At 36.6% G+C, this 15,751-nt stretch overlaps 1 protein-coding gene across 1 annotated transcript in view; it reads right to left on the minus strand.

Annotated features, from left to right (window-relative positions):
- Positions 1-15,751, minus strand: part of LOC124795140 (aldehyde dehydrogenase 1A1-like) — a 99,749-nt gene that overhangs the window by 43,636 nt on the left and 40,362 nt on the right. The window contains exons 4-5 of the mRNA XM_047259018.1: positions 4,265-4,430; positions 2,601-2,791 (exon numbers count right to left, since the gene is read on the minus strand). Coding sequence (XP_047114974.1) covers positions 2,601-2,791; positions 4,265-4,430 — 357 coding nt within the window. The remainder of the gene's footprint in view (positions 1-2,600; positions 2,792-4,264; positions 4,431-15,751) is intronic.

Here is a 15,751-nt window from a genome sequence, read left to right on the forward strand (position 1 = left end):
GCTGAGAGGAAAGGTTATAAGCCACGCTTGGATAGATCAGTTGGTAGAGGACTTGCCCAGAAAAGGCAAAGGTCCAGAGTTTGAGTCTCACTTTTGCAGAAAGTTTTACTCTATCAGGAAGTTTCAAATCAGTGTACCCGCCTCCACAAAGTGAAAGTTTCATTCTGAAAACATCCACCAAGCTGTGACTACATAATATCCATTACTCCAGTATTCCATTATACTGGTAGTGCTAGTCACGCAGTTTTGCAGGAGAACCCCTATGAAGTTTGGAAGACAGAAGATAAGGTACTGGCTGAAGTCAAGCCATGAGGATGGGCCATGCACTGTGCTTGGGTAGCTCAGCTGGTAGAGCACTTGCCCATGAAAAGCGAAGGTCCAGAGTTCCAAGTTTTGGTCTGACACACAGTTTTAATCTACCAGTGCACAGAATGAAAATTTCTGTTCTGGAAACATTCACCAGGCTGTGGCTAAGCCACATCTCCTCAATATTCTTTCTTCCATGAGTGTTAGTCCTGCAAGTTCTGCAGAAGAAATGCTGTGAAGTTTGGAAGATAGGATATAAGGTACTGTGAGGATGGGTCATGAGTTGTACTTGGGTAGCCTCATCGGTGGAGCAATTGTCTGTGGAAGTTGAAGGTTCCAAGTTTGAGTCTTGGTCTGCCATACAGTTTTCATCTGCCAGGAAGTTTCAGCTGTATCACATTAAACATTGAACAACTCTATCACATTAAACATAAATCTACAGATTATATAGCAAACACAGTTTCTTATGGATGAGTAATGACTGTCAGCTGTCATGGAATGAACACAATGAAGGTACTGGAAATAAAACACCATCAGCATGTTATGTCCTTAGGCTCTTATTGTCACTGTGTGATAGTCAGTGTCTTGTGATGAAATACCGTTCCTAAGTAGACCCAATTCTTAGCTATGAGATTTATTACTGGGAATCAAGTGCGCTAAATATGGGCACATTTTTCAAACTGCTGAAATGGGCTAAATGAACAATGAGAAAGTAGTAGTCGAGCTCATTTTAAAGAAATATTAAAAAAAAATTATATCCTAACTATGCAATGTGAGTTCATCTACCAGTCTGTTGTTTATATATGGAAGAAAGCATTAGCAAGTACGTCACAAATGGTTCTACCATTGGTCATGGAACAAGAACCAATTATCGAGTAACTTGAAACAGCATTTTCTGTCTGGTGTTGCTCCAGGAGATGAAAGTGATAACTATAATACAACTATTTAAAATGACAGTCGAGTGTAGGTTGTAGTCCATTCTACACAAATTAAGATTAGTTAGAGAACAGAGTATGAGTTCATGAAAAATAATGACAGCTAAATAATTTCTCTGACACAATATTATACAAACGCAACATAATGCTTTTTACAGGAAATTCATACACCCAAGATGGCACAAAATTCTGAGACAGGTCCAATATCCTTGTAAAAGAGACCTACAGATAAATAAAACTACTACTACTATCAATACTAATGTCTTGCCATTCTTCTAAGCTCAATTTCTCACTCATCATGAAGAAATACTGCTTATTTTTTCAGACAGCAGATGGGAAGGAAGACATGAAGATGTAACAGAGAAATAGCAGCATGGGCATAGTCCTCAAGTCAACTGCAGGTTTGTGTAGTGTGTGCTGCCGATAATGGTTGAGTGACTAAATTAACAGCCTACAACTTCTTTTCAGTTAGGAAGCTAATGTGTTCCAGGCCTGTACAAACACTACCATTGTATGCTAGATACAACTGAATGAAGCAATGCATTTGCTAAGGCAGTGGCCTCAGATTCAAAAGGATTGAGGATCATGCTCTGTCCAGCAATTCTAAGACAGGTTTCCCATGGAATTCCTATATCACTTCAGAGAAATACCAAGATGGTTACTTCAACAAGATCATGGCTGACCTCCTGACCTCTTCTCATTAAACACATATGTATAGATTCATATGTGTGTGTTTATGACTAATGTTTTTCGTTTGCATTAAGTAGGCAAATTCTGTTTCATTGCAAAAATATTCTTGTATGAAGAAATTACTAATACTACCACTAGCCACTGTTTTGTGAAAGGAAATGTTCCTGCAGCCACTAAGTGATTTAAGGAAATTACAGAAAATAAAAATAAGGATAGCTACCTCCATATTTGAACTTCAGATTTCCTGAATACAAGTCCCGTGCTTAATCATTGTACATATCAGTCAGTTTCAGTTCTTCATTCTCACTCTATATTAAAATATGGGGATGAGCTGGTTGTTTGGAGTTGGAGTTATTCTATCACAATTTCGCTCTGCTATGACATCAGAAATATTTCAACTGGTTGTGATTAGTGAAGCTTAAATACCTTAACTGACATATTTCCTCTGTAGCAAACAGTCTCCTAATCTAACTGCATGTCCTCATGTTGCAAGTCTACTGCTTCAATGAGGCTGTAGATAATACTGGGAGTTTTACTCTGAGAGTGACACCATAATCTTTATAAATTTCTCCAATCTATGATAGTGTGTAGATACTTGCAGTCATTGTAGATATTTTCTGTTATTCTGTACAAGTCTCAAAAAAGGCTTACAGAAGAAACCACACTCACTTCTTTGCACAGAGCTGCAATATATAAGGCATTGAGAGGTGTATCTTCAGCAGGCTTCAGTACTGCAGTGCATCCAGTAGCAAAAGCTGGAGCTAATTTCTGTACAGCTGACACGACAGGAGCATTCCATGGTATTATCTGCCCAACCACTCCAACAGGCTCTTTCTTTGTGTAGGTGAAGTAAGGGCCATCTGAAATTTAAAAGACTTTAGCTGTCTTATTTTATTTTATCTATGTCCTTTAAGTTAATTCATATGCAGTACTAGCTGATATGAGTAACATCATTACAACTATTATCAGTGTCTGGTCAGATGATAAACATTAATTGGTGAGGCTTTTATGGCCACATCTTGGCGCATTGCCTGTCAGCATTCATCTTGGGATCTCAATTGATGGTTATTTAGTGGTTTCTGTTGTTTCACCAACACAAGTGGCTAGCATTGTCGAAGGTTCACACTCTGTTCCACCACCAGCAGTTGTGGGAGATTCTTTGACAGTGCTAGTCATATTTTAGAAAGAAGCATAGATAAGAAAGAGGGAAGAGGAAAAACAAAAACGCAAATAGCAGCCAAGATTCTCTAATCCCTGGATCAAAAGGACTGCACAACACATAAAGCTTTGATAGAAACAGCAACAGTAAAGCTCAGGACGTTTTAAAGTCAGCAACAATAGCCATTCTTACTTTCAACCCTTTTCTTTCATGTCTCTCTCCTTTTTCCAGGTACAGAGCTAGTTTTTCTTCTTCCATCACATGATGAGTAGTCAGAGATCTAATTATCACAGCATAAAATAAGATTACATGTCTGCAGTCACGGTACACATCCAAATCCACATGCTGCAGTACCATAGCATGGTACTAAAGTACCGTATCATGTGGTAATTTCTTTTGCAACTGAAACAGAACAATGCTGCAATCATCAGTGCTGAGTTGGTGGAAGGGTACAGCTACACTCCACCATAATGATTAGATGGTACAGACACTTCAGTGAGACCAAAGAAGTTTGAAAGGTAAAGCAGAGCTGGGAATCACAGAAGAAGCAGAAGCCCAGGTGCTCAAAAACAAGCATATAACAATCGAGGCAATAGGGGAAAAAGTGAAAACAACTCGTGGATTAGATGTCAGCATTTCACATGAGATTACGAACATGACAATGGTCACTGTCCACTTTGTTCTGTGATAGCTCATTCCCATTCAAAGAGCCCAGTAAACCATGGCAGAAGCAGAAATGTTCCAGTTGTGTCAGATCAAGCCAGATAACTTCTTTTGCCACCTAACCACCATGTATAATTGCTAAATGTTTCATTGTGACCCCAAGGAAAAGAAGCAAAGCAAGCAGTGGGAACTTGTTGGTTCACTCCCACCAAAGAAGGCAAAGACCACACCATCTTCAGGGGAGGCGATGCTGAGACATTTCTGGGATGACCATAGTGTGGTTCGATTGGAGTATCTCTCTCTCTCTCTCTCTCTCTCTCTCACACACACACACACACACACACACACACACACACACACACACACACAGCTATAATTGCAACAAATAAATCATCCACAAAATTTCATTATCTATTACAGTCAAAACATAGCCAATTACTTATGCTTATGGGCTATTAAGCTGGTATGCTGCTATCATTTGCTACTGTGGTTAAGATATGAAGCTCATTACCTGCAGGAATGGTGTAGCCATGGATTTTGTCAGCCCAGCCAGCAAGGTAACGCAAACAGTTGGCAGAAAATTTGATTTCACCATATGAAGCTGGAAATATCTTCCCTCCTTCAATGCTCTGCAGTACAGCCAAATAGTGAATATCTCTTTCTAATAAGTCTGCTAGCTAGAAACAGAATAAAAAACATAAAAATCTAGATTAAATGCTTACCATAAATTTGTGTGTTTCCATGTCCAAATTAAGGAAACATAGAAATCTGAAGTAAAATAAAAAATGTATTGATTCTTGTTTTTCACAACAATGATAAACACACTGTCTTCAGTTCCTTGGTGATATCAGAGATTGTATTCCACTACAGATGCATGACAGCTTGACAGCTTAATAAGAAGAGGTGTTTCATACAAAATCTGATAACGCAACAGGACAAGTAAGACTGCCACATATCACAAATTCATTTCTGCTCGCTCCTCTCTCTCTCTCTCTCTCTCTCTCTCTCTCTCTCTCTCTCTCTCTCTCTTTCTCCCTCCTTCTCTCTCTCTCTCCCCCCCTTTTCTTCTTTTCTACTGGAAAATATATGTTCACCTGTGTGTGTGTGTGCACTATCAAAGACATCACAAATTTCACTTAGTTTTTAAGTAACATATTCCCCTTTATCATAAACAGAAAAGAAAATTTCATTTACCACTAATTATTAATAATTATTTTTCCCAGTCATTATATCAGAAGTAACAAAATTCCATTAAATTTACACTATTTCATCAAATTTAAGTAGGCCCCTGGTAGCTGAGTGGTCAGCATGACAGAATGTCAATCCTAAGGGCCCGCGTTTGATTCTCGGCTGGGTCGGAGATTTTCTCCACTCAGGGACTGGGTGTTGTGTTGTCCTAATCATCATCATTTCATCCCCATTGACGCACAAGTCACCGAAGTGGCGTCAAATTGAAAGACTTGCACCCAGCGAACAGTCTAGCCGATGGGAGGCCCTAGTCACACGACATTTTTTTTTTTTTTAAATCAAATTTAACATATCAATTTGCCAGCTAAATAAAGGTGAACATCTATACAACTGTTTATAAGTTGTGAATCTACGTAAAGTGATAAACCCACAAAACTGTAACACAGAGCACTGGATAAACAAGGCTTTACACTTATAACAAGAATAGTATCTTTCATTATTAGAGACAAATAGAGATTTATTGAGAATAATTCATTCACACATGCAAAGAAAAAGGAAATACCAGTACATACAGTGAACCAAAATCTTTCTAAGCTTGAAGTCCCAGTTTTAAAAGAAACTGGAAAGACTAAAGTCTTGGGTGTTAAAACTGATAAGTACCAGCATATTCTTAATGAAGAAGGTCTCTGGAATAGTAAATGTGTTTTTAACAACGTGCTCCAGTCTGATCAACCTACATTTAACTTCTTGCACCATAAAATAAGGAAATTCAACCTGTATAATGATTGAGAGGTTTGTAATGTTACAGAAGGCTACCAATGTATCATAAAATATTGACCCACGACAATCCCATAAACACAAAACTCAAATAGCTATATATATTGACTACGTCCTCACTACACCTTTAAGAATAATTGCACAGTTTTGTTAAATAATGGCAGATCTACATAGTTAAGATTTATCAGTTTATTCATTCAAACTCTCTTTCCATATTGTGGAATACAATACGAATCTTATGTATGAATATGTGCTTTGCTCATAACAGAGTTTGCACTATTTTCAGTAGTAGATTTTGCAACATCTTCTTTCGAGTCTCTTATTTCACATGCACTATAAATTTGGTTACGGAATAAAAGCAGTGATCTTATAAAAATGACCTTAGAAGTTTAAAAAAATTGAGAATGATAAAAAATTTTTGTCCTGTGTGGACAATATTGTAAATTTCTATCACATTTTTTGTAGTTCAAATTTTAGAATCTGGTGTCCTTACTGCTTAGTCATGAAACTTTTTTTTTTAGCTTTTTATCACACTCATGGATATTAAAATTTTATTTCTATCTTTTAAATTATTTGTAACAGATTTACAAGTTCCTGGTATATGCAATACGTGAGTGAGAGAGCTGCCAACTTTCAAAATAGAGACTTGCAAGAATCTCTTTGTCAAGCATATACATACCTAAAATAAGCATCATTATAATCTTGAAATGAAATTAAAAACAAGAATCACAAAAATGATAGACACATTCTATGAGACAAACCCCCACACAGAGCAAAAATCATAGAAACTAACAATGAGAGATAATTTTCCAAAAAAGATCATTCTCAAATAAAGTGCATTTGCAGACAAATGTATGCTGACAAACAATGGATTTTATATAAGAGTGTTTCTGTTGCTCATTTTTTAGTTTCAGTTATCTTCTAGTGCATAAGTAAGCTATGAAAAGGAAAGCTGGAATGAGTGAAAGGAGTAATATGTAAGTGAAGTTGTGTAAGTGAAATGATGCAGTTTTATTCATTCAGTAATTAATTCACACATCATGCTCTGCAAACCCCATCATTGTGGGCCTTCTGGAATGTGGAATGATTCAAGTTATAACGTCACAGTCAAAAGCACCCGTTGAAGACTAATTTTGTATAGTATATTAAGAACATGCAGACAATATTAATAGTAACCTCAGACTTTTTGTATATGATCCATTTATCGATAAGGAAAGATGCGGCATAAATGTTCAGTCAGATATTGATAAAATTTTAAAGTGGTGCAAAGATTGCTTTAAATGTTCAAAAATGCAAAATTGCACACTTAACAAAATAAAAAGTATAGCATCCTATGCCTATACTATCAATGAGTCACTGTTTGAATCGCTCAACTCACACATGTACCTGGGTGTAACACTTTGTAGGGATACGAAATGGAATGATCACAGAGGCTCAGTAGAAAGGAGGTGGTAGACTTCAGTCTACTGGTAGAATACAGGGGAAGTGCAATCAGTTTATAAATGAGATTGCTTACAAATCACTCATGCAACTGGTTCTAGAATATTACTCAGGTGTGTGGGACCCATACCAAACAGGACTAACAGAGAATATTGAACATAGACAGAGAAGGGCAGCATGAATGGTCACAGGTTTGTTTGATCAACAAGAGAGTATCACAGAGGAACTGAACAAACTGAACTGGCAGGCTCTTGAAGATAGACATAAATTATCATGACAAAGTCTACTAACAAAGTTTCAAGAACCAGCTTCAAATGATAACTTTAGGAATATACTACAGCTACCTATGTATTCCTCACATAGGGATCATAAGGATAAGATTAGAATAATTAAAACATGCACAGAGTCATTCAGTCATTCTTCCCATGCTCCATACATTAATGGAATAGGAAGGAACCTAACAATTGGTACAAAGTTCTCTGCTATGCTCTTCATGGTGGCTTGCAGAGTATGGGTGTAGTTGTAGAAGAAGAGAGTTGTAAAACTATCATAGGTGGCCTTAAATGAGTGTAGACAACAGTAGTTTCCCTATTGGCTTTGGTCAGTTATGATTGTACTCACATTACCTGTACTTAGGGTGTATTGCATAGCTATCAGACATTACCTCAGAACAATCACTTTCTTTGCATGTGCTATCAGTGTCTTACTAGATTACCCTAAAAACCAGAAGCAGTGAACCATGTGGAAACTGAGTGAGGATATACAGGGTGATAAATAGGAAGCATGCAAAAAATCTGTCGTCGAAGCACCATACCATGTCCCGCACATTCACCGGATCTGACGTCCCCGGATTCTTTCCGTCCACTCTCTTGCCTGACATCTACCAGCAGTTTAATAAACTTTTACAGAAAAAATGAAACTCACATCTGAATTGCAGTCAGGGTCACAAAATCTCTATGTGAACAATAATGCAGCACACAGTCTTACCTGTTTAGGAAAGTTTATTTAATGACTAGTTTCAGATGGCAAACATTGACGGATGTAGATTTTAAAACTACAATTAGCAGTAAAGTGACCACTTTCTCCCATTTCTGAGTGCTTGTGGTGCCCCTAGACTGTAACAAAGTGGTGACATCACTGCTAATGGTTGCTTCGGAATGGATGTGTGACTTCTGAAACTGGTGGTTAAATACATTTTAATGTGTAAGTGTTACTATACTACATTTCCATAATTTGACAACTTACTGTTACCTGAAAGTTATTGCTTTTCTAATATTTTGTTTTGAATTTCACAGTTCATCCTGAATTCCCTATTTGTGTTAAACATAAATAAAGTTAAGAAGTATTGGTGACAATGGTCCCTGAAGTTAGTTCTGCATGAGGTTTGATTATCAGCTTCACACAATATTTTTACTGCACAGTTCTATAAAATAAATATTGAACTTAATTGGCGTTACCCCAGAAGATTATTCTATAGCACAGTTTCAAGCAAAAATACGCTAGGCAATCTCTTATGGAGTTTGACACAGTAAGACAGATTTATAAGTGTAAAGTAAGCACAGCTGAGGTTTTTTTGTTAACTTGTCCATATGCTGGTGCCAACTCAGTTTATTCTCCAACTCGATGCCTGAGAACTTGACACATAGAGATTCATCTAATATAGGTCCTTCGTAAAGGGACACCCTCCTCTAGCATTACTTTTCCTCAACAGAAGTAGTCGATACCAGAACTAATTTTCGAATTTTGGACAGTTCGATATTATCTCAACTGTCTATTTGAAAAATTTCGAATAATTTTATGCACAATATGTTATATTTCTAGCTAAAAACAGTGAAATTGAATTACTTTATTTTCATTGTTACAATCAATATGCACTAGCTCCGTATGTACAGTTAAAATTATTAAAAAAAAAAAATTGAAATTATGAGATATTTGGCACACTTAATATTTCTATTATTAATTACATAATCTGGTACTGTTTATTATGGTTATTTCTGGGTTCATTTATAAATTAATAGAAATTCATTCGTCGAGAAAATTTCTAAGCCCTTTGCAATATTGTTATTACCACAGAGTGAGGAAGTAGTAGTGGGTATGCTTCTGATGTGGTTGGATGTGTTTGTATTTTAGAAGAACAATGTAGTATTGGCTTTGTTGGCATGAAAATTCAAAAGACAGTGGGATATAGGAAAATGTGAAGCAAATAAACATAAGAAAATTTGCACAGGCATTCATCTAATTTATTTAGATCAAATGGAACAAGAGAACCTAAAATTTGAAAATTTCAGCTTCAAGAATCAAACTCATAGACATGAAAAACTAAAGCCAACTACAAGAAAAGATGATACATAAAAAGCTTGTTGTAAATCTTACTCCTCTCGTATTTTTTGAAAAGACTTTATCATCGACAGTAGTAGTGACAATAACAAATGAGGAAGGGGTAGATTACAAGTGGGGGCTCATCCGGGATCAGTTGACTAATAATGAAGTTCTGTCTGCTACAGAAAAGAACATAGTACTTTAGTGCATTTACAATTTATGTGTGAATGAATTTCCAATGACCAAGGAAAGAAGACCGAGGGCTGTCCAAAAAAGCAAATCATATCAACCATAATAATACACTACCAACAAAGATGGCCTGGATTGAATGAAAGAGGAATTTACAACTACAATCAGGGATATCAAAAAGGAAAGATTACTACAAACTGTTCATGAGGTTAATTTGTTTGTGGACTCATGGGCGTGCTAACAAAATGAATAGAGACAACGGTAGGAGTGAGATAGAAGTGAAATCTGCAGAATCCAGTCAGGACATGTCTGAGCTGAGTGAAATCATAGTCAGCAAGGAAACAGTAAAAACTCATATTTTGCAGTTAATTTTGGCAAAAACAGAGAAAATGAAGACAGATAACTATTGTAAATTAGGCAAGTACAAGATCAAATGTACCAACTTAGTAATCAAGTTTCAGAGCTAAAAAATGGGTTGTCAGAGGGGTTAAAAAGTGGGTTACAAAGTAGAAATGAAAAATGAGTTGACAGTTGAGTCAGCAAGACAATTGAAGAATGTTGATGATGACAGAGTTGAACAGAAGGCCGTAGCAGAAAAGAATGGAACAAAACATTGCCAGTTTAAACCAAAAAACATTAAATGTTGAAAACAGTATGCAAACTAATGTAACTGTTTTAGATCAAAAAATTTCAGAAGTTCAGGAAAATTGCATTTACAAAAATCTGTGTGCAAACAATGGTATTGTGTGGCTCAATACTCCTATCAAAAGTTTTCCATCAGACAATTTACATCCAGTGGATTTTCTGCACCACTGTAGAGGTAGTTTTGTGCCAGGCATGAATGACAAACAAAAAATAAATTTTTTTAAAAGGTGTCTTGAAGGCAAAGCTCTATCATGGGTAAATTTAAATTTAAGTCAGTGGGAAACATATCAAAGTTTTGAGAAAAGTTTTTTTAAATAAATTTTGGTTAGAAGCTGATCAGGGGAGAATCAAAAGAGAATTTTTAAATGGTCCTCATTATAGGAATAGGGACAGTACTTTGAAAGAGTTTTGAAGAACCAATTTAAAAAATTAACACACCTTGACAAACCTTGTGGAAATGCCCATAGTACATGTAAAGATAAGAGGAGCTACTGGTAAGCAAACCAAATTGGTGAAATCTCAGGTGCTGTTCACTTTTAGTATAGAAGACAAGACCTTTGAACATGGATGCATAATGATCCCTAGGCTGGAAGAGAATATACACTATGTCCGCAGATTCATATGACAATATAATTCTGTTATGTTTCTCAGGATATTCATCTAAAGACACTGGGATATACTAAAATGTGAAGCAAATAAACATCAAATAAAACAAAAAATCTGCACAGGCATTCATCAAATTTATTTACATCACTGAAACAAGAGAACTTAAAATTTGAAAATTTCTGTTTCAAGAACCAGACCTCTAGACATGAAGAACTGGAGCCAACTACAAGAAAAGAAGAGGCAAAAAGTTTATTATAAATCTTACTCCTCTCATTTTTTTTAACTTTACCATTGACAGTAGTAGTGACAACAAAAAAGGAGGGAGGGGGAGATTACACCATTGATGTTTTGTACCTTTTATTTCTTTGTAATTGCATAATACTGGTTTTTGCAAGATTAAGTTGCTGTTAAACTATTCCAGTTTTGTCCTGAATGTGTTTGAGCCCTTTATCAGTATACTTATATCAGCAGCAAACATGACAGTTGTAGGAGGGTTTTGCAGGTTTTTGGTAAATAGTTTATGTAGCTCAAGAACAGGAGTGGCCAAATAATTAACCTTGCGGGGCTCAATATTTAACATTTCCCCACTCTGAACCCAGTTTCATTGCTGTGGTATAATTTGTCAATACAGTCTTCTTAGCATATTATTTTCCCTACTGTAGTGAAATGTTATAATCTATAGAATCAGAGGTCCTCAAAAATGTCAGTTGGATTTACAAATATATTATGAGTCACTGGTGCACAATGTCCTACTTTTTTTATTGGGAATTTATTGTGAGGGGTGAACCAAAACTAGTCCTCTATAAGACTACAACTCTAAGAGCTCTTGATCAGAACTACTCAAGACAAAACCATTGTTTAAGTCATCAATTGCAATTATTTTCTGGTTGAGTCTTATTGGTTACCTCTCTGACTGCCAGATGAAGTTTAAAACACTTTCTGTCAGAGGCCAGTACACTGTCAGACCTGATGTCCTATCCCTGATATTAATAATGATGCAAGCCACTTAAATATAATGAATTCTGATGACACCATAGGAAAGAGAGTGTAAACATACTGGCTATTTGTGAATTTATTCATGATTTTTTATTTTAAATGAGAAGCTTGTGTGTATGTAATATGTATTTCTATTGTTTGATAATGAACCAATAGATGTAGAACAGCTTGTGAAGTCTGAAAACATCCTGCAAAGAGAGGCACTTCTCTCCACATGTTAACTGTAGGTTTAAGTTATCTTAAATTTAAATAGTTGTCGATTTTCTTAAATTTTTGTAGTTACATTGGAGCTTGGCATGGAGAGAATTTACTTAAGGACAAATTATGGCATGTTTGAGGGCTGTTGCTGCTTGTTACTCTCTGAGTTAGGAGATATAAAAGTTAGAGCAAAGTTCAAGTGATTGTTTTTGGGCAGCAAATTTGCCACACCAGAATCATACTTATTATGAATGATATAGTCTCTGGACATCACTTCACAACAAAGAACAGTTTTTTGTTGTATCACTGACAGAATGTGGCTGTTAACCAATACTTATAGATAGCTTAATACATAGTGTCATACATTAACAGAGGGTCTGCACTGCAAGTTGACAGTCATACCTCATACATGGGGCAGAAGCTCTTGAATCTTCTGGAAACTACATCAATAAGTAGAAAAACAACGGAACCTATTTCCCAGTTGTCAGAACAATTAGCCACAGAATCTAATAAGCACGGATCAAGACAAGTATTGGCCACTGGTGCAAATACTGCACTAAGAGGTGATATGGAAAAAGGAGCAAAAGTGACTCCTATTTTGGAGAAGCTGACACCATTTCCAACAGCAAACATGAAAAAAGCAGCGGTAGTATCAATTAAAACAACAGCACCAATGTCAGCAGTAGTGGGAAGACTTTCAGAAGCAGCAGAAAAGGCAAGAATAACAGCAGCAGCAGCAACAAATGTGGCAACAACAGTATGATCAATGGCTGCAGCATCACCATCAGCAACAACAGAAAGTGCAGGAACAATTAAGCTAGCAGCACTTGCACCAGCTTTAGCAACAACACCAACAACATCTGCAGCACAAACAACAGTAGCAGAACCATTACCAACAACAGCAGCTGTAGCAGTACCTTCACAATCTGTAACAGAAGTTTCATCAACAACAGTAGCAGCAGCACCAACAGAACCATCAAAAGGAGGGAAGATAGCTGCAGAAGAATGAGCGCCAGGCATTGTGGGCTGACAGAAAACAGTACCTACTCTCTGCCTAAATGATAGTTTAGTCTAAGGCAGAAAGATAAAGAAGCCCTTAAGGTATTACTTAGCCACTAGCTGCACAGAAGGCATGGTAGAGGAGGGAACAATGGTAGCGGAAGGGGCTCCAATGCAGATGGGACAGCACAGTAGGGGAGGTGTACTTTTACTTTGTAATCCTTTGCACAAATGCATATCTCACAAAACTTGTATGGGTCAGCTAGTAAGTCTGTAAACAACCACATTAAGAGGTTATGCCAGTACAAGTCAACAGTTTATTATTAAAAACACAATGGGTACAGGATTCCACTGCAATTGGATCGGAGAGAGTGATTTATTTCTGCCTATTTTTACACCTTTCTTTCTGTCTCTTCTTGCCATGTTAAAATCAGTTTTTTCCCCCAAAACACAGCAGTGTTACATAGTTTCACCTCACTAACATGCTAATCCAGCTGCAATTACAACAGAATCCAGAAACAGTCTACTATTAATTAAATAACTGAGGACCAGTGAAAGTCAGAAACTTACGAAAAGCAATAGTGTGCTTCCTTCATTTATGGTGTTACAAAATTCATACTAACTCTCATTTCACCAGCTATTCATAACCCAATGAAGAATCTGTAGTCACTTGCATATCACAACAGATAAAGTTTTGCATGTTAGGTATGTGGCATAATACTCTCTGATTTGTATGTTATCATTTGCTAAAAATCCATTTCAGTATCTCAAACTGTTTATGAGATCTGAAGGATGAAATTAATATTTCACTTCTGCTCTCATTTGTGCAGATGATTGGGTTCACTACATATAATCCATTTTCTTGAGACTGGTGATAGATGTAGACATCTCAAGTTTAAAGAAAAATTCAATGTGTTAGCTCCATTTTGTATGCAGCAATAAATGGACTTACACGCACCAAATACAAACTCATAGTGATCCCTATTTTTCATCACGAAGTATTCAATTTTAGCACAGTATATTACTAGGCATAGAAATATCACACAACTATGACCATTAATAAACGAAAAGCAGTTCATCATGAAGATGGTGCATGAGGCTATGAGACGCATGAGAACCCCTTTTTCTTTTCCTTTTTTTTTTTTTTTTTTTTTTACTAAATAATTTCTTTAAATCTTTAAAATCATTTGAGAGAAGTTGCAGTACAACTGGCATCCACACACCTCCATTCTCACACTCTAGCCAAGGCAGACAGAGAATGTTTTCTTCGTAATAGACAAAGCTCACAGGTGTGTAAGTGAAAGGCTACTTAGGCGGCCACCCCTTCAGAAGACTGGGGTTAACTCTCCCAGCGCTGAGAATGAGAGTGGGTTTCTGCACACTGGCCAAGTTATCCCGTGCAAGCTCTATGTAGCGTAAAAGGCTTAATGTTTTGTGTAAGAGTGGTGTGGCAGTCTACGTTAACCAGTCACCAAATTGCTCGGTTATTAGACTGCATCTAGATTTTTTTGTGTGAAGAACAGTTTTTGACAGTTTAAAGATAGTAGTAATATCCTTATATCATCAATGTACTTATAGAGAAAATGGATATGCTGTTAAGTGTATTAAAATAGATAAGGATACATTATGATATTTTAATATTTGTATATTTTAATGCAGATTGTGAAGTAACAAGACACAAATGTGGTGTCACTGAACTGGAAAACAAAAGACAGTGCAGTTTGCTCTTGAGATTAAGCATTTCCAGAACCCGGCAGGTTAGCTGAGAACGCTAATGCACTGCTTCCTGGACTCAGGTAGACACGCCGGCCCCAGATCGAATCCACCCAGCAGATTAACGACATAAGCCAGTGTGCCAGCCAGCCTCGATGTGGTTTTTAGGCGCTTTTCCAAACCCCACTAGGTGTATACTGGGCTGGTCGCCACGTCCCGCCTCAGTTCTATGATTTGCAGACATTTGTAACAAGTTTGCACTATTTCATGGTTTACACTAGACACAGACAGCTGGGGTACACTGATTCCATCCTGAGGGGTAAGGGGTGGTGGTAGGAAGGGCATCCGGCCACCCCTTTAAATTAACCATTCCAAATCTGTTGTAACCATGCCAACCCTGCAAAAACTGCAAGAAAAAGGTGCAAGTGAAAGAAGAAGAAAGAAGAAGAAGATTAAGCATTTCCAGACTAGATGTTTGTAAATTTTAAAACTGGCTCTGTCTTGATAAGTGTTATATAACTAGGTCTGTCCCAAAAGTTGTGATCACCTGACTTGTCACTGGTGATGTCGTAGTCAGGTTTTGTAATTCCCTTTGAAACAGATCTGTGTTATCGTGTCAACAGATCAACAGTAGTTTATGATATTTTTCTGTTTAATTAATATTTTAATACCATTCATACCTTTATGTTTCTTAGAAAATTGTACATCTTATTTTTGTTGTGGGAGTTTTCAGGATCATTATGTTGTTTGGTGTCCATCACTTGAAATTTCATTTATCTTCTTGTATTTTTTTCTTTATATTTTGAAAATTCATATCTTTCTTTTTCATGTCACTTTTGAAGATGTTAATTATCCTGTGAAATTGGATTAGTTTCTTTCATCAGTAACATGACAATAACGATATATTAAAATTATTCCAGTTCAGAGT

This window comes from Schistocerca piceifrons, chromosome 4, assembly GCF_021461385.2.
Source record: "Schistocerca piceifrons isolate TAMUIC-IGC-003096 chromosome 4, iqSchPice1.1, whole genome shotgun sequence".
NCBI classification, from domain to species: Eukaryota; Metazoa; Arthropoda; class Insecta; order Orthoptera; family Acrididae; genus Schistocerca; species Schistocerca piceifrons.